The sequence below is a fragment of the Numenius arquata genome, chromosome 2, assembly GCF_964106895.1.
Source record: "Numenius arquata chromosome 2, bNumArq3.hap1.1, whole genome shotgun sequence".
Lineage (NCBI taxonomy): Eukaryota > Metazoa > Chordata > Aves > Charadriiformes > Scolopacidae > Numenius > Numenius arquata.
Genome location: NC_133577.1, coordinates 5,286,895 through 5,313,519, shown reverse-complemented (window position 1 = coordinate 5,313,519; position 26,625 = coordinate 5,286,895). Strand labels below are relative to the sequence as shown.

General features: G+C 43.0%; 2 protein-coding genes across 2 annotated transcripts in view; both read left to right on the top strand.

Annotated features, from left to right (window-relative positions):
• MAP3K5 (mitogen-activated protein kinase kinase kinase 5) overlaps positions 1–11,167 on the top strand; it is a 111,296-nt gene extending 100,129 nt beyond the window's left edge. Inside the window, exons 25-30 of the mRNA XM_074144539.1 lie at positions 1,318–1,423; positions 4,074–4,317; positions 7,488–7,600; positions 8,567–8,679; positions 9,564–9,640; positions 10,426–11,167. Coding sequence (XP_074000640.1) covers positions 1,318–1,423; positions 4,074–4,317; positions 7,488–7,600; positions 8,567–8,679; positions 9,564–9,640; positions 10,426–10,486 — 714 coding nt within the window. The 3' untranslated portion in view covers positions 10,487–11,167. The remainder of the gene's footprint in view (positions 1–1,317; positions 1,424–4,073; positions 4,318–7,487; positions 7,601–8,566; positions 8,680–9,563; positions 9,641–10,425) is intronic.
• A 2,697-nt stretch (positions 11,168–13,864) lies between these two features.
• MAP7 (microtubule associated protein 7) overlaps positions 13,865–26,625 on the top strand; it is a 130,335-nt gene continuing 117,574 nt past the window's right edge. Inside the window, exon 1 of the mRNA XM_074144616.1 lies at positions 13,865–13,919. Coding sequence (XP_074000717.1) covers positions 13,874–13,919 — 46 coding nt within the window. The 5' untranslated portion in view covers positions 13,865–13,873. The remainder of the gene's footprint in view (positions 13,920–26,625) is intronic.

Below are 26,625 nucleotides of genomic sequence, written 5' to 3'. Positions count from 1 at the left end.
TTGCATAGCGTGTAAACTGTTTGTTGCATAGACTACACTGACAAGGATTAGATGCTGTTTACAAAAAAAACCCTAATGTGTGAAATGAACCTTTAAAAGAGAGGTTTTCACAAATCAAAGTTTTCTCTTTGCGTCTTCGCTTTGAGGACACTTCAGCTCTCCATTCTACTTAGCCTCCTAGTAACGCTGTTTTGACACTTGGAAGAAAAAACTAAACAAACAAGGTCAAGAAAAAAATGGGGTGAGGGGGGAGGAAGTACAAATATCTGGGTTGATCTTCTGATAGAAATATTGCTGAGCATCAGTTGTTCGGTGGTAATTACCCAAGTCACGTTGTTTTCCATAAAAAATTTACCCCTCCTCTGTTAACTTAATCATTACAACTGTAATTTTTTACTACTGTCTCTCTATTATTTAACTAAGATAACCCACAGAAAGTTCAAAGAAAGACTTTGCTTATATGTGCCCAGTCTTAATTCTTTTGGATGTGGGTTAGATTTCTGTAGTAGAAGACTGAAGTCCAGATCAGTGTCGAGACCTCAGATACTGCAGAGACTGGGAGAGTGCTAAAAGTGAGGGAAAGTAGTTCCCTTGTTCTCAGGCCTTAATAAGGTCATCTCGGGTAACAAGGCTTAATAATGGCATCGGAGCAAGCAAGAAGAAGTAGGTTTGTGCTGTAACGTAAATAGCTAAATCACATTACTGTGGATTGTTGTGTTCTTGACAAAGTTACATTGTGCTTCTTCAGTACTTAAATAGGCTGCACTTAGCTAAAAATATCACAGAACCATAGAATGGTTTGGGTTGGAAGGGACCTTGAAGATCATCCAGTTCCAACCCCCCTGCCATGGGCAGGGACACCTCCCACCAGACCAGGTTGCTCAAAGCCCCATCCAGCCTGGCCTTGAACCCCTCCAGGGATGGGACAAATGTCAGTGTTTCAGTAGGAGTCAGTATGGCAAGGAGTTGTGCTGCCTGGGAGGACCGAGGGCCAGCCTTTTGGGGCGCTGAGGCAGCTGTTGCCCAGGTGTGGGACACAGGGCACGCTCCCCTGGCAACTGCTGACAGATCTCCCCAGTCCAAGCACGGTGTCCAAGTGCCATCTCGTGGCCATTGGCAACAGGACTGAGGGGATGTAGGTTCTGTGGTGGGTAGAGGAAGGCCCCAATTCAGTCAAGTGTTTACTCCCTCCCAGAGGGATGAGGGAGAGAATCAGAAGGGCAAAAAGTGTGAAAACTTGTGTGCAGTATATGATATATATTATAGTTTTAAGTTGGGGGGAGGATATAATATCTGAACCGAATTCTCTGTTGGTAGGTCAATAAAGTTCTCCGAAATCATAACATCAAGCCACACTGGATGTTTGCGTTGGACAGCATCATCAGAAAAGCTGTGCAGACTGCTATTACTATTCTGGTCCCAGGTGAGTAATTTCTTAATACTCAGCAAATATTTATTAGCTGATCTCTTTAAACACGCTTTAGAGCTGCGATTACGAAGCTTCTCTTACTATTTTCAAATCAGCAGTAGCCTTTTTCCTGGTCACTGTCTTTCAACTGTTTTGCAACTCAAAAACTAATCAGCGTATTGTCACAGAATCACAGAATGATTTGGGGTTGGAAGGGACCTCTGGAGATCATCTAGTCCAACCCCCTGCCAGAGCAGGTCCACCCAGAGCAGGTTGCACGGGAACGTGTCCAGGTGGGGTTTGAATGTCTCCAGAGACGGAGACTCTACCACCTCTCTGGGCAGCCTGTTCCAGGGCTCTGCCACCCTCACAGGAAAGAAGGTCCTGCTCAAGTTCAGATGGAACTTCTTATGTTCCAGTTTGTGCCCGTTACCTCTTGTCCTGTCACTGGGCACCACTGAAAAAATCTGGCCCCATCCTCCTTGACACCCACCCTTTAAGTATTTATAGGCGTTGATCAGATCCCCCCTCAGCCTTCTCTTCTCCAGACTAAAAAGACCCAAGTCCCTCAGCCTTTCCTCGTAAGACAGATGTTCTTAGGCCCATCATCATCTTTGTGGTCCTCTGCTGTACCCTCTCCAGCAGTTCCCTGTCCTTCTTGAACTGGGGAGCCCAGAACTGGACACAGTGCTCCAGATGGGGCCTCACCAGGGCAAGTTGTCCAAGTTATTTTGGAAAGCACCTTTTTCCAGGATGCATTAATCCTAAGCAATTCTGCAACACAGCGAGCAGGAGAAGGCTGAGGTGCTTTGGGGCCTGATATTTTTTGGAGGTGCACAGTGCTGCCTCCTGCTAAAACTCCTGCTAGTTTCTCTGCTGCTCCTTAACTTCTAAGCTTGTGATTCCCCCGTTCCCTACACTGGAATTAATGGTGAAACTTAATGCTTTAAGTCTGAAGCAAAATACTTAATGTTCCCGTTTTCGGCAGTGGGTTGTCTTAAATTATCAACAAGGGGATCTGAAAATTCCAATGAAAATTAGAGCTCTTCCTGTTCTCCCTGGTGTTTTCCGTATCCCAGCACAACCAGCAAGGCATAAATAGGGTTTCTGTGTTGCTTTCGAGTTCAAAGGAAAATCTGTCTTTTGATTAGAATGCCAAACACCTTTAACAGGCATTTTATTGCTGTATAATAGGAGTACTGTAGAATTCCTCCTTAAATAGACTCTTCTTCCCCATACAGCTCAGTATCAGCGTTAATTCTACATGGTGAAGCTTCAACAAAAGCCCCTGTGCCCTGCTACTGCTTTCAGGCACTGAGCATCTGCCTCTTCCCTAATTGCCTTACCCTCCTCCTGATTGCTTCCCCTTGCCTTTGTCTCACTCTTTCTTTTTTCATTCTATGAATGATGTGAAGATCTATCTCTGACCTTAACCCTTCTAAAAGTTATGGGATGTTTTAGGAGTGGGAAGGGTTTAGATGTTGTATAGTTGTACTGCCTGGTGGCGAACAACAGCAAAATGAACTTCTTCTTAGCGTGATGCAGAAGTTTGAAGCAAAGTTGGACATATTTACCTAGCAATATTTGGGTATATACAATATAGATATAATAAATGTGCTTTCTTTAATCTAGAGGAAGCACAGCTCTGTTGATCTTAGTATTTTCAGCCCTGGGAAAGGTATTTAGCATTGAAGAGAGATGAAATGGATCAAGGAATCCAAAAGGAACCCTGTTGTAAAGAAGAGAAATGTACTCGTTAGTTCTTCAGCAGAAAGGACAAAAACCAACCATGATTCAGGAAAAAAAAAAGTGTGTTTTGGTGAGGAGACTAAAGGGAGTGCTCAGCAGCCAGAAGCCACAATTGAAGGAAGGAAGGAAGAAAGATTTATATTAAATGGTTAGAATTAACAAGCAGATGTTGTTGCAATAATAAATTTTGTAGGAGTATAAGATCTTGTGTGCATATCTTGCATATCTGGAAAGCTCTGGTAGGTAATTTAAACAGGGAATAACAGAAAGCAGAGTTCAGATATAGCTTTATATCTGTGGTTTTGTGGATGTGCATCGTTAGGAAACAGGCAGGGTTCTCTCTGATGAGTAGAAGGGAAATGTGCTGCTTTTAATTGTCGGGAAAGGGGTCCATTTGTTATTTCCTCTCTATACCTTCGGATACGATTATTTGGTAAACACAGTGTTCTTATAATGAGAGAGTGCTAAATATGCCAGAATAGCAACAGCAGGAATAGCTGGATATAAGAAAAAATAATGGTTATTTATTTAATAAAACATTTCAAGTCAGACACATAGGAAATTACAAACCACTGAGAATGAGCAAAAGAAAGTACTTCTGCTGCACGTAATACTTCAGCACAATCCGGCATGAAATGCTAGCCAGATCGGGAATCCTATTCATCCAAGTTCTGGGGTTTTTTTAGAGCTTTTGAACATTCCATAGGTTGAATAATAATCAGCATAAAATAAGATGCCGATATGGTCTGAGTGGTCTTAAACACCTAAAAAATACCTGTTCCCTTGCTACAGAAATTTCAAGTCTGGTTTAAGCAAAGCTGTAGGATGAGCTGTAAATAGTCACTTAGGTCTGCCTCTGTTTTAATGTTTAACATCTTTAATGGTTTTTTTTCTTATATTTTTCTGCTACTAATAGAATTGAGGCCACATTTTAGTCTTGCATCTGAGAGTGATACAGCAGATCAAGACGATATAGAAGTGGAAGAAGATCAAGATGAACAGCCTCAGAATCAAACAATCCGGCAGCCTTGCATCGTCATGGAAGATGCGGTAGCTACCTCAGGTGTCAGCACACTCAGCTCTACGGTGTCCCACGACTCCCAGGCTGCTCACAGGTCACTGAGTGTCCAGCTGGGCAGGCTGAAATTAGAGACAAACAGGTAAGTCTGGACATCGGGGGACACTGGCCTACTTTGTGACAGTACGTATAGTTTTGCTTTTAAAATATATGTGCTAGAATACTAGTCACGGTATCATAGAATTTTCACTGAATTTCACTGAATTTCTAGAGTTGGAAGGGACCTTAAAGATCATTGAGTTCCAACCTCCCTGCCATGGGCAGGGACACCTCCCACCAGACCAGGTTGCTCAAAGCCCCATCCAGCCTGGCCTTGAACCCCTCCAGGGATGGGGCAGCCACAGCTTCTCTGGGCAACCTGTTCCAGTGTCTCACCACCCTCATAGTGAAAAATTTCTTCCTAATATCTAATCTAAATTTCTTCTTCATCCCTCTTTCAGTTTAAAATCATTACCCCTCGTCCTGTTGCTCCACTCCCTGAGCAAGAGTCCCTCGCCATCTCTCCTGTAGCCCCTTTAGGTAGCGAAAGGGGCTCTAAGGTCTCCCTGGAGCCTTCTCTTCTCCAGGCTGAACAACCCCAGCTCTCTCAGCCTGTCCTCACAGCAGAGGTGCTCCAGCCCTCTGACCATCTTCATGGCCTCCTCTGGACCCATTCCAACAGGTCCATGTCCTTCCTGTGTTGAGGACTCCAGAGCTGGACACAGTACTCCAGGTGGGATCATACCAGAACAGAGTAGAGGGGCAGAATCCCCCCCCTCGACCTGCTGGCCACAATTCTTTTGATGCAGCCCAGGATGCGGTTGGCTTTCTGGGCTGCCAGCACGTATTTCTGGCTCATGTTGAGCTTCTCATCCACCAACACCTCCAAGTCCTTCTCCTCAGGGCTGCTCTTAAAAATCCACGCTGTGAAAATTCCACAGTACCGCAAGCTGTTCATTTAAATGATGCTCATGGTGGCTGATCGCTTACATTAGCTTTATTCATTTCAGAACAATAGCGATGCAAGTTAAGGTCAGTCTTGTTTTCAGGTGCCCTTTCAAGGAAGGGCTGAAAGAATTGAGCTTGCTGCCAAGCTTCTGCTTTTTCTCTCCTTCATACGTCGTGTATGGCTGATGAATGGTGTTGTGTTTTGTTTCCATTAGGGCAGAACTTGCTGTTCCTTTCTATAGTTATTCTTGGGTAATGAACTCAAGCGAGTTGACAGCCATACGCGAGCTCCACAAGGAAACTGCTTCAGATTTGTGCACAGAATTCACAGCAGCAGGATCTGTGCTTACAGAAGCATTACCTTTTTATTAAATACATTCTGTTCATCAGGGAAAGATGGGAAAAAAATAGGTGTGTTGTTTAAAAGAAGAAATAAGGCAGAAATTTGGATACTGGATTTTCTTTCAGAAATATACGTATTCTACTTTTAACCTGAGAAGTGGTTCTTTTGGGTTTTTTCTTTAATAAATGTCAGAGGCAGATCTCTGTCTCCATTACTTTATCCAAATAATTTTCTATATAATTTTGTTGTCATTAAAATATACCAGATAGTCAAAATTTACTGAGGTCAGTAGGAAATTCAGTGTCACAAATCAGATGCTGCAAAAGCTAAAATATCTACTTTAAACAGACTCTGACCCTGATCCTGTTTTCAGTAAGACAGTTGTTGTGCTGCTAGAACATTCTTTGTAATTATTGTTCCAATTTAAATTAAAAGGTTAAATTTCATTTTACTTTTAAATGCATCCAAGAATTTTGCCATAATTAGAGTAATTCATTAGATGGTACTGGTTTTAATAAAGTATCAGTATTTGTGTATTAATTAAAGCTTTATTGACATAAGCAGCCAGCAGTTATCAAGAGAGAATAGTGGATTATTTTATTGGCCCCGAAGGCCTTTTTCAACCAGAATGGATAGAGGAAGAATAAATTAACTGAAAGGTGACTGTCCACCTGTCTGGACAGAGTATCAGTCTGCACTGACATTAACGCGGCTGTGGGTGTGCGTAGGGGCACGAAGCAGCTCTGTTCACACGTGGGGTGAACTCGTTAAGAATCATTAGCTCAGGTGTGGCAACACTCAGATGCAAGGATGCTGCTGGCCAGCCTGTACGCAAGCTAAAAGTAGGGCTAGATGTTTTTACAAATCAATTATATGAGATGCTTTGGGCAGAGACAGGTCAGGGTGCTTTTGTGGCACATTCTGTAGCTGAATTCCAGAATGTCCCTTTCTTTCAGTGTCCTAGGAAAAAAACTGCAGTGCTTAACTAGTATAAATAAATAAAATTAAAAAAAAAAAAAAAGAAAGGAAACAAAATCATACCAAAATAGAACAGTTATCGCATAGTTCTCAGGCTGACAAAGGCTTTGAGGAAGGCATGAATGTGCTGCAATTCTTTCAAGGCAGAACTTCTTAAGACTCAGAAGTCAGTGGCAGGTTTATGAGTGTGTTCTCCATGTCCAAGCTCCCGAATATATATTTTCCCCAAGTTCTCCTTTTTACTAAAACACTTTTCTAAAATAACAAATTGCTGCAGTTTCACATACTAATTTTCCATTGATTCTTTTCCTTTGATCGGTTTGAAATTTGCTGACCACTGAATCTCTGTGGCTTTCTCTCTGGGTTTGTGATGGGAAGGAAGTCAGACAGGGGTTCCAATTTGTTTCTGCTTGATGTTCTCAAAAGTAACTGCTTAGGAGAGGACACAAGGTATTTTGCCTCCTCCTTTCTCCCTCTTTGTATAGATAGGAGGGTAGCGCCTCGTATATGAGGAACAGCCCTTTTGTGGCTGAGAACTTATTTTTGGTATTTAAGAAATGCAGCCCTAAGTTTTTACCACATTTTCATCACAGCTCCACCCTTGCCATACCCTTGAGAATGTCTGCTGGAGAGAGGCGAACTGGCATTTCTCCTTACAAAGGATTATGTCACGAAGTTGAGCCCTTGGTTTATGAAATGCTTTGATATTTGTTATTCTCAATTGCACAGTTTTGTTTAGAAACAGAATGCTGGCTGTAGAAATTTCACTGAAATTTTGTACCATTCCGCCTGTTTGGTGGGTGGATGTCTATATGAAGGCTGGTGTGTTTGGAGCTCTCTTTTTTTTTTAAGAGCTATAGCTTTAGGAACCTGTAAATATTTATGTCTTTATAGGTCATAATAAATCTATTCCTATGAAAGTCTTTCCTTGTCTCTGTCGAGGTGGTTTCCAGTTTAAGTGTAGAACTTAAGGAAATGTGTACTTCCTTCCTGTTCCTTCGCAGGTTATTGGAGGAGTTGGTTCAAAAGGAGAGAGAATTTCAAGTCCTCTTACATCAAGCTATAGAAGAAAAAGATCAAGAGATCCGAAACCTCCGGCTTAGGTCACAGCCAATAGGTAAGCGAGAAGAGCTTTCAGGGAAAGGTTTCATACTGGCTACGGATGAAGACAGTGGCAGTTAAACTGTTCTTTTTCTTGAGTTATTTTTTGAGAGTTTTTTTGAGTTTTATTGAGATGCTTTATTGTGCTGCTCCTGGTAGGATTTGCTTTGAAGTAAGAAGGTACGTTGCGAAAACAAATTACTGAATTGGTTAATCATGTACAAAGAATGGTACGATTTAAATATTTTTGATTGTGGAAGAGTGCAAGGCTCACATCCTACAGAATAAATATTATTTCTAAAGAGCATAATCTAATATGTTTAGGTGTGTGTTCTCTGTATTACAGACTGGTCCAATTGTTACACTGAAAGTTCAAGAGGATTTAATTGGCGAGATGTAAATACAACTTAAAGCTTACTGAGGGAAGCTGAGTTTGACATATGTATCTGCCCTGAGGAAGGTGGAAGTGCTAATGCAGTTTGATGTTTCGGTGTAATGTGCTTCAAAGAAGTGTTGCTTTCCAAAAGCAGCTGATCCTCAATCCTCAGGCATTGCCTATGTGCCAATTACATGAAGTTACACTGAACGGTTTAGTTAAATTGGTGCGACAGCTTTAGTGTAGAGACAGCTACAGTGAACCTGCTGTGCCCTGTACTATAGGAAAGTCATTTTCTGAAGAGGCCAGAAAACATATCTGCGTCAGTGCTCACAGTACTTTAACTGTATCCCTAACCGAGTCGAGTAATTGGTGTATAACTGGCTGTAAACTGGCATTAAGCGTGTGCTTTGGGAATTGACATTTATTTATACTGGTATAAATATATAATATTGATATATTAAATATATAAATATATATCTTTATTATACTGGTATTCTAAGCTCGAAGGGAAAGCTCGCTGGAGAAAGTGCTTCAGCACTCAAAAAATGACATGAGAGGTTGCTTTGGCAACACAAAACCTGTTCTGAAAAATGCTTTTTCTAGATATTCCTGGATTGTCTGTGTGTCATCGTCATTCCACTGGCGCAGGGACCGAAGACCCTGATCTCATAAACTGGCTGAGCGTTCACGGGGCTGATGAGGCCACCATAAACAAGGTAGCGATGATGCCGTTCACACTCTCTTTTGTGACTCCATGCAAGAAGATACCAAACCTTTTCAATTACTTTAGCACATTTTGAGAGATTAATTTGTTTCCAAAAGACAGGAAAAAGCCATGAATATGAAGGCCTTCATAAAAAATGCAGTATTGTTAATAATTCCTGTATCAGATTAGGAATAAGGGAATAAAATACCCTGCTAAATAGACAGTATTGCTCTGGTTTATAATTTTTCAGTGTCTTTAACACATTGCAGCAGTTGCTGTTGAATATACCCTGCATACAGGGTACGTGTTCATCCTTAGCTAACCGTGTCGAAGGGAAATTTCCTGAAGTAGCTGGGTCTGCTCTGCAGCAAAAATTACATAATTTTAGAGGTGTTGAGCATCTCAGAATTTCAGCTGATTTAAGAAAACCTGCATGCAGTTATCACTCCTACAGATCGGATAAAAGGTTCCTCAAAATTCAGGCACATCAAATTTAGATGCCACTTTTGAAAACATAGGGCTTAACTGGTGTTTTTAATTTCCTGGTGGATGAAATGTGGCATTAATTAGGCTCTAATTTGGCTTCATTGAAGTCAGTGGCTCTGAGGTATCAGTGATAACAACAGACATGCCGGTTGACAACAGTTTTGAGTAGCTGTAAAAGCATTACACCTTTCAGGTTGTGCCCGGTGTGCCAGTTAAAGTAGTTTCACTATATTTCGAGAAACAACGTGGATTGATCTGTTGCGTGTACCGCATTGTGGCCCAATTTTAAGTTTCTTCTAAACTTAAACTTCTATTCTTAAGGGCAGATGGTATATAAAACTTAGAAAGTTAGATTATATTTCTAACAAAATGTTCATTTAAACTTTTTTTTTTTTTCTTTTTCGGTAGTTCTTGGCTGAAGACTATACGTTAATGGATGTTCTCTGCTATGTTACACGAGATGACCTGAAATGTTTGAGACTGAGGTAACGCTTCACAGTTAAACGGACTGCGCTGAGCAGTTACAAGAGAAAATAACCAATACTAAGCCTCTATTTATTGGAATTTAAAATAAGTAACACTTTCCAGTATGTCTTTGTGTACTGATGTGTTCCTGATACTGTTTACATTTTAAAATGAGCTTTTCTAGTAAAGGAAAGCAGAGGGAAAATTTTGAAGTTAAACTTTTACCTTACAGCTGGAGAGACTGGGTTTCCTGTTAGAGCCTTGCTTTTATTTTAAAAGGTTGAGATGGCGAAAGTTTCTGTAGTTTATCATCATCATAACTTCTGACTGCAACTAACATTAGATTTCAGCTAATCATGCCCGGTGGGTGGGTCACTGCAGAACCAAGTTTGGGTAGAAACAATAGAAGTTATCAAACTCTCTGTGTGCGCCCAGGCATTTTAAAAATAAGTAATTAAATAAAAATTTAAAAAAAAAAAAGGCAGGTGGTAAGACTGTTTCATAATCGACACTTTCACAATGTTGGAAGTTCTGCTGTGGGTTATGCAGGTCCTTTGGACCAGAAGTCTGAATTCCAGACAGCAGGCATCTGGAAAGTGGAAAGATTGCCCTGTACTTTAATCAGAAAAGGACTCTGTTCCCTATTTGTGTATCGTGTGTTGAATTTCACCTTTGATCAGCCTTCCCACTCAATTTCATTGGTCAAAACCAGAGCAAGAAAATCAGAAGGCATCTAAACTGGAACGCTGTCGGGTTCGAGAGTATCTTTTGTAGCTGAGCATCTCTCTGATTTTTCTTTTTACAGGGGAGGAATGCTATGCACGCTCTGGAAGGCCATCACTGACTTCAGAGAGAAACACGCCTGACGCTGAATTTTTTTCTTCGCTTCTCTGCAGAGAGGAAAAGTTTTCCTTTCAGCGGGGAGCAGGTGTGCTGTCAGAAGGACTGTTGCACTTTAATCCAGTATTTGTTTACCAATGTTAGAAACACTGCAGCTTCCTGACTGCTTTTACTCCTATAATCCATAAGGAATCTGTAAACAACCTGCAACGTTATTTTACTTTCAATGTTTTTACATGCAAGTTTTTCAAAAATTAAAACAAAAACAAAACCACACCAAAAAAACATTATAAACTCATGAACTATTGTAGTTAAAGTAACCAGATGTTAATTTCATGAAAAACTGATGTAAGATTTCATGTGACTGTACATCACTGGAACAAAACCAAAATGTGACGACGACTTCTCAAGTTTCTTTTTCTTTGTAATATATCTCAATAATCTGTAGTAGAACTTCATAATTTCAATCATAAGTAGGTATTTTTCTTTTAGTGTGCAAGACCTACAGGTAATTGTTTTTACCTACTGCCCTACATAGTTTAATATTGTTTATTTTTGGTAATTTAAGTTCTATGGTGCATTTGTTTTAGAGTCGTTTATGTACTACTGAACTGTACCAGTTGCATACACCTGAACCACAGTAATGTTAGCTTGTTCTAAAGCTATCTCTGACATACACAGTTGAAAATAAAAAGAACCTAAGACTGACTTTTTCCTATATTTTTGGACTTTCAAAATAATAAAGGTGTAGAACTGGAAAATACTGGAATAAAAAAAAAAACAGACAAAAAAAAAATCATACTGAGTATCAAGGGAACCTTTCTGATACACGTTAAAGTTACTGTGATTTGAGTTGGATAATCATAGCATTGAATATTTTCTCGGTTTTCCTGTTCAGTCGAATTCCTGTACTGGCAATCAAACAAAAATCCTTCTCTGGGTGTTCTACTTGACTCGAGAAATGAATGTCCTGCCTCCATGCCCTGAATAGCCCCTGTGGCCTGTTTTCTTCTGCTTTTTATTTATGCAGCTTGTCTTTTCTCATATATAATGAAAAAGGACAGTGAATATTCCCTGTCCATCCACTCTCATTGTCACTCCAGCGTTCTAGTGCTGGGAACCATCAGATTCTTACGGGGCAGCTGCAAAAAATTCCTTGGTGAGTAAGACTTGCCTGGACAGAAGCTGCTTTTTTCTTCATAAGCCTTGGTAATCAGCGAACAGCTTATGCCCTGAATTTTTCAGGTCTAGCAAGTATTTTCAAAGAAAATTACATATTTTTTTCTAAACATAAATATGTTGTCCTAACATGTTTTTAGTCTGCAAAAATTACTACATACCAACAATTATATATTAAAAAAATAGGCTAAACAAAGAACAGTACATAAAATAACTCTAGTCAGACTTTTTTACTCTGAAGATGGTTCCACTGATGTTTGGGCACAGATTCAACTCATTCCAAAGATGTAACTACGTTTCAGGAGCAACGTAGCTACTGTTTAACAATTTCTACTGTTACTACAGCAGAAGACGGTACAACTTCAAGGCAATTTTAAGCACTAGGAAGACCAGTGGTGGGGGTTGACTTGCAAAAACCCAAAGCAACTACCCGTGGAAAAGCTGAGCCTAAGACAATGAACTCCCCTAATTTGATTTTTGTGTGAAATGTGACCCTGTACCAGCCCGTGACTACAGTTTGAAAAATCTCTGATTTCATGCAGCGTGAACAGACCAGGATATAATTGCATTGCTTTATTTGTGTGTTGATACTTTGGAAGCACGCAGCCTGTTCTCTATTATCTATGACTCAGGGTGCTCAGTAATGCCAGCTATGTGAAAGAGGAGGGAGTGCGATCGAGGAATCATTTTAATGTCTCCACGAGACCTAGCCTGGCACCGGCTGGGAATTAATTCCTATAGTTCACTCCTGGCCTCGCCAGCTTCTGCAGAGCTGCTCACCAATCGGTTCTGCGTTCTCCACTGTAAGACCATCCAGCCTGATGCATGTAACTTTGGACAAAACGTGGAAAAACATTTTGGGCCAGGTTGTATCAGACAGGTCAGCCTGGGATTCCTCAGCCTGGCTCCCTGAATATGCTGGTGGATGCCTACATGGACCACAAGTGAGGGATTTGAGATTATGTTTATAAGGACACGTTAAGTTTTAGTGCAGGATTTTGCCCAGGGCAACCTTTTGACTCGAGGACATACCACTCCCTCCGAGCTTGGATAGCCTCTTGGTCCTTGCCTAGTGTGCTGTTGTAATCCAGGGCTTGGGTGGACTGAGAGACACCTTTCCACTTCTGTTAAGAAAGAGAGCCAGGCACAACCCAGAAGTGAAAACTTGACCAAGGCAATACAGGTTTTGGAGTCTCTTGCACCTTTCAGCGTAGAGCCCCGCCGCCTTCTTGTACCACAAACACTCTCCCGCGCACAAACCACGGGACGCATTTATCACCCAAGCCCCAGCTCCTTCTGTTCTAGAGCACAGATGGCTCCTGGTGCAACAAAACATTCATCCTCCCTTCCCCTGGAAGAAGACCTAACGCCCTGAACTTAACTGTTTGTGAAAGGAGGACGTTTTGCGAGGTGGTGGAAGTTTGCTTTGTCGGGAGCGAGGGAGCTGCACCTCTCCGGCTGCTTGATGCCTGTACCACGAGTCCTCCATTCGTTCACCCGGTGTCAGCCATAGTTTTGCTGATCGGTACTACCTGCCAGCAGAGGAAAAACAAAACGATGTTTTAATCCAAACCTAGAATAATTTTAAGGGAAACGGTTACGGAAGGCAGTTTAGGGCAAGCTTGGGTAAAAACACAGGAAAGGTGACAAAACCGTGACCTTTACAGAAAGGACTGATGCACTGACAACTCTTCCCAGAGCCATTTTTTGGAAGCAAGGGGTTGCAGGCATCTCAGGGTACATACCCATCTGTTTAATAGCGTGATAATAACGAGTAATAACGAGGCTATATTAGTACATTTCTTTCCCAAACGATGCCGCACGCCGCCTGGGCTTGTGAGGGGGCCACCAAACCTCCCGCCTGCTGCCGAATTAATTGGTAATCAACCCCCAAACCCTGTTGTCTCTCTCCGCGCCGGTGCCTAAATGAGCTGTGTCAACGCGGCGGGACCCCCTCTGAGGAAAAATACATATATACCTGGGGAAATACTGGTATATCGGCGAGAGGAGGGAGCCGGCTCTGCGGTGCCCGCCCCCGCTGAGGGCGGCGGGGTCCGGTGCCCGTGAGGGGCGGCCCTTCCCCTCCGGCGGGCGCTGGGCCCGCCCTCACCTGCTCCCGGGCAGATCCCGCCGGCGAAGGAGCCGGGGGGGGGTGCGGACGGGACGTGGCGCTCTCACCTGCCCGGGTCCGCGGATCGGCGGGGCGGAGCAGCCGCGCTGGGCGAGGAGGAGACATGGCGGAGGCCGCGGGCAGGAGCGGCGGGTGCCGGCGCCCCGCAGGTGAGGAGCTGCCGGCGGTTTGGAGGTGGGGGGGGGGACGGCGGCTGCGGGCGGCCCCTGCGCTGCCGGCCGGCTGCGGGAGGGCCGTGAGGCGAGGGAGCTCGGTGGGGCCTCGGCGGCGGCCTCCTCTCGCAACAGGTGCGGGGCCGCCGGTGCCCCGGGCTGTGAGGGGGGGGTTTTCCTTCCTTCCTCCGGGTCTCACCCACCGTGAATCGTCGCCCGGGGACCCTGGGTCGGACCCAGGCCGGGGCGGTGCGGCCCGCCCGGGCTGCGGCCAGAGCCCTGCTGTGCCGGTGGGGGCGGCGCGTCCGGACCGTTGTCCCGCCGTGACGGCGAGACACCCCCCCCCCCCACCCCGCCTCAGCCCCGGGCCCTGCGGAGGGCTGTCGGCGGGTGGGCGCCGTCGTGCCCCGGGGGCAGCGTTCGTTGCGGGGCTCGGGGGGCTGCGGGGCGCCTCTGCCGCGACGGGGCTGAGGCGGGGGAGGCCCGGCGGGGAGCGGAGCGGCGGGGGCGGGCGCCGGGATGCGGGTTTTGAGGGGGAGCTGAGGGTAGCGGCGACCTGCCGCCGTTCCGGTGAATACCTGCGGCGCCCGGCTAACGGGAACGGGGGCGAGGTGCGCCCCGGCGGGGGAGGAAGGATTGGGGGGTGTCTCGATGGGGTTTAAGGTACCTGGTGGCCGCGGCCTGGGGCCTGCGCCCCGCGGGGGCCCGGGGGCTTTGGCTGCGCCTTCAAAACCTGCGAGCGACGGGGTTCTGCGAGCCTCTGGGTCCTATAGGGCAGGCGGGGAGGTGTCTTTACATCACCTTTACGGAGGGGTGTACGCCGTGGAGAGGGTTTTAAAAAGCTTTTATTTCGCCCTGAGGGTGCAGGGAGGAGATTTTGGGCTTACGCAAGCGGATCGGCCGCTGTATCGCTGTTGTAGGCGCAGATGCTGTTTGCTTTTTGCAGGCACTGGAAAGGGGTGGCCTTTTTGGCACATTGGCTGGGAGTGCTGCTTGCTGGACTGTGAAGCCTGACTCCAGCTTTCAGCCCTCTCCTTTTTCTCCTTTTTTTTTTTTTCCTTTCTTCCTTTTTTTTCCTCCTTCCACAGTACAACGCCGCTCGCCCTTTGCCAGCCCTGCGCTTCCCTAACGTACGTCCAAGTTTATCTCTTTGAGTCACAAGAGTGAGGTTTTTCGTCAAAACAGCATACGAATAGGCCATATGGCTGTTGGTTAATTAACTCTGTTTCCCCGGTATAATATTTTTTAACGCGTATTTTACATAACGTGGGCACGCAGTCACAAGCAGCAGCTGTGGGCAGACCCATCCAAATGCTGCCTTTCTAGAAGGATGGTGCTTTTGCTCAGAAATCCTTTGTACAAATCACTCCCAGCCATCGCTCCACGGTTCACCTTCAGAAAGGATGCACCTCTGTTATCCTATGTGTTTTAGAGTTTGCAACCACATTAACTTCACTTTCCACAGGAAGAACTGGCTGTCAATGTGTTTTTAAAGCCGTGTTTAACAAATTCTTCTCAAGTTCTCTATGTTATTGATGTGATTTTTTTTTTTAAATTTTATTATAAGTCTTTTTTGATCATTTACCAAAACTGAAGATGAGCTGCCAGGTATTTTACATACGTATGGTTTTAAAAGGACTTACGTGCCTAGATCTATTCTGAGTTTGCTTTGCAGTTTCATCTCGTGTTCGTGTGTTGACCTTTTACTCATTTGTGGACAGGAGGTGGATCTGCTGGCAGGACTTGTTGGGTATTTTGAGTTTTAAATTGCTTCGTGCTGGTAAAGTTCATTCAAAACTTGCTCGTGTGTGAAATGCCAGAGTTAAACTTTTTCTGTGAAGCTGTTTGTTGTCTGTTGAGGTTCTTTTAGGTCTCTGAGTTATCACGGGGGACGCTTCCCAGGTGTTCACAAACAGGAACACCCTCACAGCGTGTCAGGGAGTTGCTCCTTCGGTCTGTGTGGGAGCGAGCAGATGTGTGTGCCCAGGGAGGGCTGTGCAGGTGGCTTCGGCTGCGCCCTGCTCCGCCGGCGGAACGCCCGTGTCTGGATCCGGCTCCTTGGGAAGGTCAACCTCTCATCCTGCTTCGGTGAAATTACCTACTGGTTGACTTATTGCTCCTGTTTAAAAACCAAACCAAACCAGCTAAATAGCTCTGTGTGCGTTGTGGTGTGGTGTGTGTTTGGTATTTGTTTTCCCCTCCCGTGGCTGGATACACAGACTTTCAGGGCTGATCCTGGGGAAAGCTTTAACAGCTCCACGAAGACTTTGCAGATGGATGGATCCCTTTATTGTTGGGCAGATGGTCTGCTGCACTTAACTAGCTTTCTTCAGGTGAATGGCTTAATTACCAGGGTGAGGGTTTGTTGTTTTTTTACTCTGCCATTCATAAGTGCCCAGGTGGCAAAATGAGTACAGTGCTAGGAGGGGTACACTCGCTTATACCAGTTAGAGATATTTTAATCATAGCTACTTGAGCATCTTACAGTGCTAACAAGCTTTTCCGTGATTCCTGAGATGAGAGGAGCCCTCTTGTGGGGAATACCAGAGAAGCTTCTGAGGCACCTCATCCTGCAGCTGCCGCCCGTGAACGCAGGGGTGTCTCTGCCTGCGAGATGTCCCCACGGGGGCTCAGGGCCACCTTGGCCACCCCCTGTGCACAGGTAACGATTTGCTTAGGGCTGGGAGGCCGGAGAGAGTAATGTGCTTGGTTTGTTGCAAAAAAATGTAATGATTTTGCATACTCTTCTTGTTAGTGTTCTCTTCTAAGTGAGTTTTATATTATTCTGTTCTTTTTGTGGCAAAGCAAGTCTGCACTTTAAATGATGTCAGTGCCAGGTAGTTTGTTAACGCCAATCACCAAGGTGTTCTCTCTGTAACAGCTGTTTTTTCATCTATTGCTTGTTTATCTCCTGGTATTTTCTCCATCTGAGAATAAATCAAGTTTTAGCTTATTGGTTGTTTTTTATTTTTTTTTTTTTTTTATTTCTTTTAAACAAGTAGATAAATTATAGGGGAAAACACAAAGGTACAGAAGGCATAGAGTAGGTGGGAGGCTGGAACGCTGCCTGACTCACCACGGCTCCTTCCCGGCGGTGATGAAGTGTTTTGCTGGAGAGGTTTTATTTATGTGGTATTTTGACATAGGGATGTTATCCCTGCCCGGCACAGAGGGGTCCAGCTCCCTCCCAGCAGAGCTGCCGGTGTTCCTGTCTCCATGTGGGATCAAGCTGATGCTGGGCAGGGGGGGGAAAGGGGTGTCGCTCCCAAGGCCTGTGGCCACTGGCATCGTGGGGAGGGGGATGTGACGACGATGAGATGGATGGGGGTACAGGGACACAGCCTGGCTCCCTGCTCTGTGCCTGCTGAGTCACCCCTGCTTCGGCAAGTGAGCTTCGCTCCGCCTCGTTAACTTACACCTCGGTTATCAGAGGGCAAGGGGTCAAAAAGTTCACAGTGATTTGAAGCAAAATGTTTTATTGCCGTGATAGTATGTGCTTACAAACACTGAAAGTGTTGAAAGTGCGGGTGTTGTTGGAGAACTCCGGTTTTCACCCATAATTATTTTAAGTGTTAGCCCTATTGCAAATATTTCCTTTAATATATACATTCAGTTGAAGACCTGTAATTCTTTTATTGCCACCCCTCTCTGATTAAAACCTATTCAAAGTTTGAAGTTCTGTGCCAGATCTTACAATTACTTAATTAGTTCTTTATTAATAATTTCCTGAGAGTCAGTATTTTAGCTCTGAATGCATAGAGACTCTGATTTATCAGTAGCTTGTAGAATGAAAATGATACAACTAAATTAAATTTAAAAGTGTGGATTGAGAGGGTTAAAATCCTTATAGAAGCCATCCCTCAGCTTTGGAAAGCTGCTAAAACACTGTCTCTTGGTATCTTTCATTGGGCCAGTACTGTTTGTGCAAGGGCTACACGCTGTAGTAGCAAGAACAAGCCTTTTTATATGCATATTGTGTAAGGTGAGTCAGGCTTTCTCCACCCACCTCCTCCCAGCACTAGTGTAAAGAAAAAAAAAAGGGGGAGGGAAGAAAAAAAAAAAAAACCCAACAAACACAAAACCAACAAAAACCCCACCTACTACAAAACAATTTAAAAAAAAACCCAAACAAACAAACAAAAAACCAACAAAACCACCCAACCAACCAAAACCAAACCCTGCCACCGAAAACCTTTGGAGTTTGTGAATAATCACGCCTGTTAAATGATGCTGGAATAGTTGGTTTTTGTGTTACTCCTCCTACAGGAAGAGAGCATCTACTAATCTAGCTAGTCATACACATTGTCATTTTACTTGGGCTTCGTTTTGAAAGTGGGTGTTCTTTTGTATGTGCTATTTCTATAAAAATTTGCAAATTTTCAGCAATCTGAGATAGCTATGATTTTATTTGTATGACGGCTGGTTTATTGCTCTCACAGATAAACAAGTTTAATACTTTACAGCTGAAAATTATTTGTGGTGTTAAAGATAATTAAACACGATCGGTGCAATAATTGCCTCAATTATGTAAATACTGTATAGTCTTGCAACAACATATTTTCTTTTCCATTTGAAAAAATGTGCATAAGTCTAGACCCACAATACAAGCCACAACGTGCTGCTGGTGATGTGGTGACTCTCTTTGCACGCCCACCTTTCCTCCAAGAAGGAGGTCCCCCGTATGGGACTTTTGAACTGCTAGGAACTGTGGCAGATCCAGCTCCGTGCATATTATATATATTTAAGACGAAAAAGACTATGAGAAGATAGTGCATCCGTTAAACTGGTTTGGATTTAATTCTGCAGCGGTTCCCGCGTGTTGATTCTGGAGTTGTGCTATATTTGTTTTCATTAAAATAAGTAGAAGGTGTATTTATACCCTTTGTGGCTTTGGAGAAAAAAATCTTGAAAATACGTATCGTAGGATATCTGTCAGAGTTCAAGGAGAACAACCCCAAGTTTTCGGTTAAGGTGACATTCAGGGGGGGTAGGCTGCCTCACTTAAAATTAATGGAATTGTCAACTCTTATTATTGTTGACTTTGAGATTCTTCAGAGATGTAAGTGATGGCATAATTTATGCTCCAAACTCACTGTAAATCTAGATTCTGGGGAGGAAGAAATAAAGTACTGATGTCTCCAAATATTTCTTAGGTCTGCGTCTGATACTCTAATGCCTTCTCCCTTAAAGTTAATGGAATCCAAAAGTCTGGACTTCTCGGTCACCTCCTAAGAAACGTGTCAGGAAGTAAGATATCAGGAGAGCGCTGGTAATTAATACAGCGTGAAGTAGTTCACGGGATTCCATCCATCGGATACTGCCAGTAATATAACACCGGAGAAAATTTTAATTTGGTTTTGGCATATTGCCTTTTCTTTCAAGTATGTTCACATTTCTATGAAAAAGCTTAGTGCCTTTTCTTTGAAGTATGTTCACGCTTCCACCATAAAGCTTAGTTAATAGTTTTGAGTATTTTACAAGCGCTTGCTTCTCTTGACATGTATACAAACTAGGTATTTAAAAAATAAGCTGTTTTTACAGGCAGAAGCAGTGGCAGCGCTACCCAGGCTGTTAGTTAGTAGGGTAATTAGCTTTGATGAGTTCTGTCTTCATCTGAATTCCTGTTTCCAACGGCCCTGTGAAGTCCCCGTTCCTCGCTGCCTCTACTTATTTAGCTGAGCATTGGCTGAAGTTGCACAGTGTGTTCTACTGTAGGGCCTGATCCAATATCACTCTGTTATATATAAATAAAAAGTGTTGGCTAAGAGTGATGCAATATGTTTTTAGTCATCATGGCATGTGTTGTGCAATTTTTATAGTTAGTCATACTATGCAAATCCATTTAATTAAAAATGTAACAAGGCTTGTTAGTGTACGTCTCGTATGTGATTGTTTTATTGGTGTGCATGTGTTCAAAGTGTTTGTGGATGATGGGACTCTTGCCTCCGTGTTCACGTGTCTTCTGCTTTGATGAGTGAGTTTGAGTCAGAACAGGGCAGGGTTCCCAACCTTCTCGATTTTCGGTTTTAATTAACAAGAGGGAAAATAATTAACGCTTACCTTCTGTCTGGTCACTTCCGAGGAGCTCTTAACGTCCCTTGGTCCGGTGTGTGTGTGTGTCAGAGAGATGGAACTGGGAAGAGGTCGCCTCCAGGAGAAGGTGTGGAGGTGTGTTTCCCGGTGGAGCTGCCTCCTGCTCCAGGGGCTTGTAGGGCATCATGGCTGCCTGCCTGGGATCCACCAGCACCGTGGTGGGTAGGGATGAGGAGGGGACTGGAGAACCAAGTCACCCACAATCATGTGAGAGGGTCGCCGTGGCTGCTCGTAGCACCTACAGTTCTGTGGCCAAAGAGTACGTTGTCCTACTGTTCTGATCAAAGTAGCGTCTCCAACATGCACAGTCTTTGTAGCACATGTGGTGGGAACCTTAAACAAACGGGTAAGGTAAAGGAGCTGAAATAGTCAGGATAATTGATAGGAAAATAAAGACCTGGTGTGTGCTTTTCGTTTCCAGACCCAGCTTATTTAAAATTCATAGTCTCTTAGCTAGATATGGATAATAATTCTGAATTCAATTTATTGGAAAGGGAGATACCGAGATATGGAACCAGAATAAAGACACATTTGTTCAAACTCCAGGAGAGAAAGGTGAAAAGAGCCAAACCTGCATTTCTAAGTTTGCTTTCTGAAGAATCTTAATAATCCGCTGCTGTTCCACTCTTTTCCCAGCACAGATTTAAGCGGATGTTTGCTTAGAAAGGCTGAACGGTTCTGCTTTTTCTTGAGTTGAAGCACCTAATTGAATGGATGGATGAATGAAGAGTAAGTTCATGAAACGACTGCGGTTTTATGGCCTCAACTTTTAGAAGCCAGTTGACTCATTGCTTATTTAAAGCTATTCAGAGTGCATCTATGCTCTTGACAGCAGGATTCTCATTAGTCAAAAAGATGAAGGTTTCCCTACTTTATTCTCTAGAATTTCATATTCAATCTTACTGATTAATGCAAGGGGCCTTTTTTTTCTTTCCAAGAAGGTGGAAAGAAGAAACCAATGATAATATCAGATGTTTATATACCAAATACTGAAGTTGTTTTTAAAAACAAAATTAATGTACTGCTGTAAAAATAATCTGCTGGTCCTTTACTATAGTGTATATACAAGTGAGGCCTTTGAGATATCTTTGAAAAGAGATTTGGGAACTACTGTAAAGATGAGGTTATTCTCTGTCCTTTTTTGAGAATAAGAGGTAGAAGGAAGAGAGAGTACAAGAGCAGCAGTGGAAAAAATTAGGTGTGCATGATGTTTGAGACGGTGGTTGGCTTAATGAAAGCAAGCATTTTTTTCTGATATAGTGGCTAGTTTTGCTACTTCCAACTTATTTTTTTTTCCTCTTTTTTTTTCTTTTTTTTTTTTCTTTTTTTTTCCTTTTTTTTTCCCCTGGGGGCGGGGAGGAATCCTGTTTGTCTTTTTAAGGCTATTTTGCTCTGTCCTAGATTTACATGGAGTTGAAAAGAAGGTTTCCAGTCCTTTGATGCTGAGTAAATAGCTGTTTTCCCACACGAGGGGGGAAAAAAAGAAAAAGGCTCTACTTTCTGGTTCTTTTGGCCTGATTAAAACCTAGTGAAGTAGAAAGTAAATGCGAAGAGATGAGCTTCTTGAAAGAAATTGGGGAACGTTTTTAGTTAGTGTCCGTATATTCCAACATTGTCCTGCGAGGAGTGGGGATTTGGACTTGATGATTCTTATGGGTCCCTTCCAACTCGCGTAGAAATTCCATGATATAGCACAGTCTATGTTATGTATTTTTAAATGAGTTGTTAAAAAAGCTTTGGACATAAATGATTAATGTTGAAAATATCCATGCAAAATATGAATATGTGTTTTGATGGGTAGGTGCATTGAACCACAGAATGATACGGGGTTGGAAGGGACCTCTGGAGATCATCTAGTTCAACCCCCCAGTTTTTTGGTGTAGTGTTTTTGCAGGACAGGATGGGAGCTTTTAACTGTACCTTGGTTTTCCTGATCTTTCTTCCCAAGAAGGAAACATTTGGAACCCAGTTCCCAATGGAACCTTATTGTTTCATGCTGGGAAAGTGTGTCTATAAACGCAAAATGCCATATCCTTTCTTGATGCTGCTATATAGGATAGATACCTACCTTGTCCTGAACCTCTCTACTGAGAATATCAGAAATTAAAATGAAATATTGGTGATCGGGAAAGGAGCATATGTTAAAATAATATATTGACTTAATCTAATTCTTGATATAAAATGCACTTGAGGGGAAGCTTTCCTTTTACGTAAAAAGGCCTTGAATCAGCATCCAAGAGCAGAAGTAGAACAGTGTTTATTTGCTTTATAAATACTGTCACCCAGACCTGTCCCAAGTTTGTTGGGATTTTTTTTGGTTGGGTTGGTTTTTTGGTGCCCTACAAGAAAATGATCTTCAGCTGTTAGCAGTTTTGGATAAAACTGAAGAACAGGAGAAGAAAAGGATTGTGGATAATGCTCTAAAAGCACTAAAGCACATGTGTGAGGCTCTTCAGCCTGTGGTTTCCACAGGTCAACATCTTCTTCTCTTTATTGTTTAGTTGAATAGTTGCTGAGTAGCTCTTGTAACAGTAAGGTCATACAAAGTATTTGAAAAGAGAAATTTTATAAACTCAACGACTTCTTTCAGAAGGATTCTTCTGAAGGTGTTAGTCCATCTTAGAACCTCTAGCCTCAGTTTCTCCAGTTATAACTTACCTTGTGCTTCGGAGAGCTGAAATGTGTGAAAGGGGAGCCGTGGTGAGCGGGCTGCCCTGGGCTCTGAAACTGCCCTGATGCATCTGTGCCTCGAACTGTTCTTTAATCTCTTGGGCTGGCAGGGGGGAAGAAGGGGAGCTCGAAGGTTGAAGATTAACTAGTCATCTATTCGATGGGTGGTCACATCTGGGTTTCACAGTAATGACAGACAATAGATTTTTTTTGTGTCCGCTAAGATTGAGAGTTTATTACAGCTGGAAGTGTTGAGGGGTTGGGGTTAGTTTTGCTTTTTGGTGGTGTTGTTTTGGGGGGTGAAGTTCTCCCGTCAAACCCTGACTTCTTGGTTGCTTGCTCTTTGGGAATGGTGTCCTTTTAAAAAAGTATTTTAACTGCCCTTATGCTAAGAAAATAGCAGGAGAAAGACGCAAAATTCCTCTGAAACGTACTGTGATGAACATACAATGGGATGTATGGAGTGGGAAGAAAAAACCTGTATATTGTGATTCAGCAATCTCTTATTAGTGCTTCTGTTTGCAGTGCTTCTCAGAGGCAATTTGTCTAGAAATTTTGTTTGCCCCTTTTGCAGTAATACATGATGCTGGATTCAGTTGGTTTGATTTTCTGTAACATACCCTGACATGCCCAGTGATAAAGGATGGCTTCCAGTTAGTGTTACAGCAACTGGTTGGTTGTTGATTTGTGGTTAGTTTTGGTTTTTTTTTAAAAAAAAACAAAACAAACATACACAGTCCTAGTTACACAGCCCGCCAACTCTTGTGAAAGATACAAATTGTCTTCACAAGGTTTTTCCTTTCCGTTAATTAGCTGACTCGTGTTGAGTAGTGCCTTTTGTCTTCCCTCTCCCTCTATGGAAGAGCAAAAAGTTTCCCTTCAGTAAGTTCACAAGGCAGGGGCTGTAGAAAATAAACTTCTCATGTGCAAATCATTATACTCTAAATCACAGTAATGAGCTTCATGTGGTGATTGGATAGTTTACAGGGACTGAAACAATCCTGTGAATGAAAGAAGATAGCAAATCTAGAGTTCAGCCATTGAAAATTATCAGATTACCCATAGCAGGCTGCACGTGGGTATCGTGGTGACTGTTCTGGCTTTTCATTTCACAGGTGGAGATATCGAGCCTTAATACCTGGTGTTAAAGCAGAAACATCAATTAGCACGTTGTTATAAATATTTACGTTTCCCAGATCACAATATAATTATCCTAATAGCCTTCATTCAAACTGCTGTTTAAGACTGCTGCATATCAGATAATGTCTTGTGCAGATAATTATACCTATAGAATCCAGTGGGTGAAAGTGGGTGTGTTTTAAGTGTAGTGGTTTAGCTGATAATGAGTTTGAAAGTGTTGTAAAAAGGAAAAAAACCAAAAATTATCCAGTGCCCTCAAGATACATAGTTGCCCTCATTCCGTCTCGGGAGGGTCTCATCCCACCAGTAAGAGCTCAACTGTGGTTGTATTGGTACCCAGTGTGACTAACAGATGGAGGAAATCACTAATAGGGGCTGTGTAAGCAAATGCTTTTCTTTTTAAAAAAAATAAATAATAATAATTAAAAAAAAGGAATTTAACAGCCTTGCTACTAAAATTACCCACCACTTTGTTTCCTCAAGGGAATGTTGCTTTCATCCCAGTTTTTGTATTGAAGCTCCCATGTAGCTGAGACAAGGCTGAAGTAAGCAAAGCTTTCCTCCTAGGGATACCTCGGGATTTTCTTTTTCTGCCCTAAACCCATGGATGGAGGGGATTTGTCCATACAGTATGGGTTTATGCAGCATTGTCGCCTTTTTATTCATGTTTAAAAGTGTTATTAGGAAATTTTTGTGTGTTTTTTTTTTTTAATAAAGAACCCAAGAACCTAAAGTTATGTGGTATCTTCTGTGGTATTAGGTGTCTTGTATTTGTAGCAGGTTGCAGGTGGCTAAGGTGGCACTTTATTGGGCATTTGGAAACGTGTGCTGGCATATTTTTTAACCACAAAGGCCTTAAGATAAACCCATGGTGCATAAGCTGAATGTGCCGTTGATCCTTTTCTTTTGTCAGAATTCACCTCTACATTAGTAAGTCAACAGAAAGAATTATGCAGCAGCACCTCAGTTGCCTGGGTGTCATCGCCCAAATACATCTTCACCAGCCCCTGAAGCATCAAACTTAGAATCATAGAATGGTTAGAGTTGGCAGGGACCTTAAAGATCATCCAGTTCCAACCCCCCTGCCATGGGCAGGGACACCTCCCACCAGACCAGGTTGCTCAAAGCCCCATCCAGCCTGGCCTTGAACACTTCCAGGGATGGGGCAGCCACAACTTCCCTGGGCAACCTGTTCCAGTGTCTCCCCACCCTCACAGGAAAGAATTTCCTCCTAATATCTAATCTAAATCTCCCCTCTTCCAAACTTAAGTCATTACTACTTTTTATACTCTAAGCAAGTTACTTTTATGAGTGCAGGGGATCCTGCAAGAACCAAGGAAGCCAGTTGTAGTCGTAGAATCATAGAATTGTCTGGTTTGGAAGGGACCTTTAAGATCATCTAGTCCAACCATCAACTTCGCTCTGATAAAAAAAAAAATCACTAAACCTTGTCATTAAGCACCATATCTACCCGTCTTTTAAATACCTTCAGGGATGGTGCCTCAACCACTTCCCTGGACAGCCCATTCCAATGTTTAATAACCCCTTCAGTATAAAAATTTTTCCTAATATCCAATCTGAACTTCCCCTGGTGCAACTTGAGTCCATTTCTTCTTGTCCTACGCTGTTATCTGTGACTCGTTGGATAATAGGGAAATGGAGATGCTGAAACAGTTATCATACCTGTCAGATTGAAATCCTTTGGAATCCCCTCTAGTCAGGTGAATTTTTCTGTTTTAGATACTTCTTACGTGTCTTGAAATGCCTCTTCAAGTAGTTCAGCAATTAAAGGTGATTGACTGAACAGAATGTTTAAAAGTGGAGGAATCCTTTCTTAGTGACTTACAGCAGTGAAAGGGAGCGGAGTGACATTTAACCAAGCTGCTGTCTAAGTGCTGGCTTCTGTTACTTTTGCTCTGCTGGTGACAGTCTTGGGCATGTTTGAAAAGTATTCATGGTACTATCTACCATCCTTTTTTTGCGGCTTTCTGCACACTTTCTGATTATGTAGCTTTTGTGGTAGGCATTAAAGTGGATGGGATTTAAGGAATGGGGCTGTTTTCTCTTCTAGGACAAAGTAGTAACCTATTGTATAAACCCCAGAAGGCAAATTGCTGAGCTAAAGAACAGCTTGTGTTAGAGCTTTTTTTTTTTCTTACTCTTTTTTTTTTTTTTTTTTTTTGTCCACACCCTTGAGTACAAAGCGTCTTTAACTGTAGATAAATGTCATCGTGTACAGCTTCCGTGTACGCCCAGGGTCCAAGGTGGAGCCGAGCAGCAGGAGGGAGCCAGGAGGAAATACCTGCTGGAACCAGGCTTGGTTCAGTACCGGTGCCCCCCTGCAGAATATTTCTCTTTCTGATGGGTGTTTGAAGAAGAAGGAGGAATGGTCCAGCTGAGCCTTCAGGTGGTGCTGTGTTCTTCTCCATCCACTGGGTTCTTGGCTGAGCTCACACATCCTAAGGTGTGTGAGAACAGAGCTGTCCTGCCAGCTGAGCATGATCCCGGACTCCCTTGTAAAGAGCATCCCAGGCTACTGTCATCCCTATCACGTTGAGTGTCATAAACTCTGACCTCTCTTCAGTATTGTCCTTGAGGTGATCATATACATCTGTCCTTGAGGTGATCATATACATCTGTATAATCTTGCATTTTCAGTGTGAGCCACCTGCAGACTTGTCAACTAATGGATGTGCCATCTTGTGGCAGATGATCGTCTTGCATCCAGTTTCTCTTTAAAAATAAAAGCGAAGTGGGAAAAATCCTGTAATTTTAACATTACAGAGGTGTTCTAGCTTGA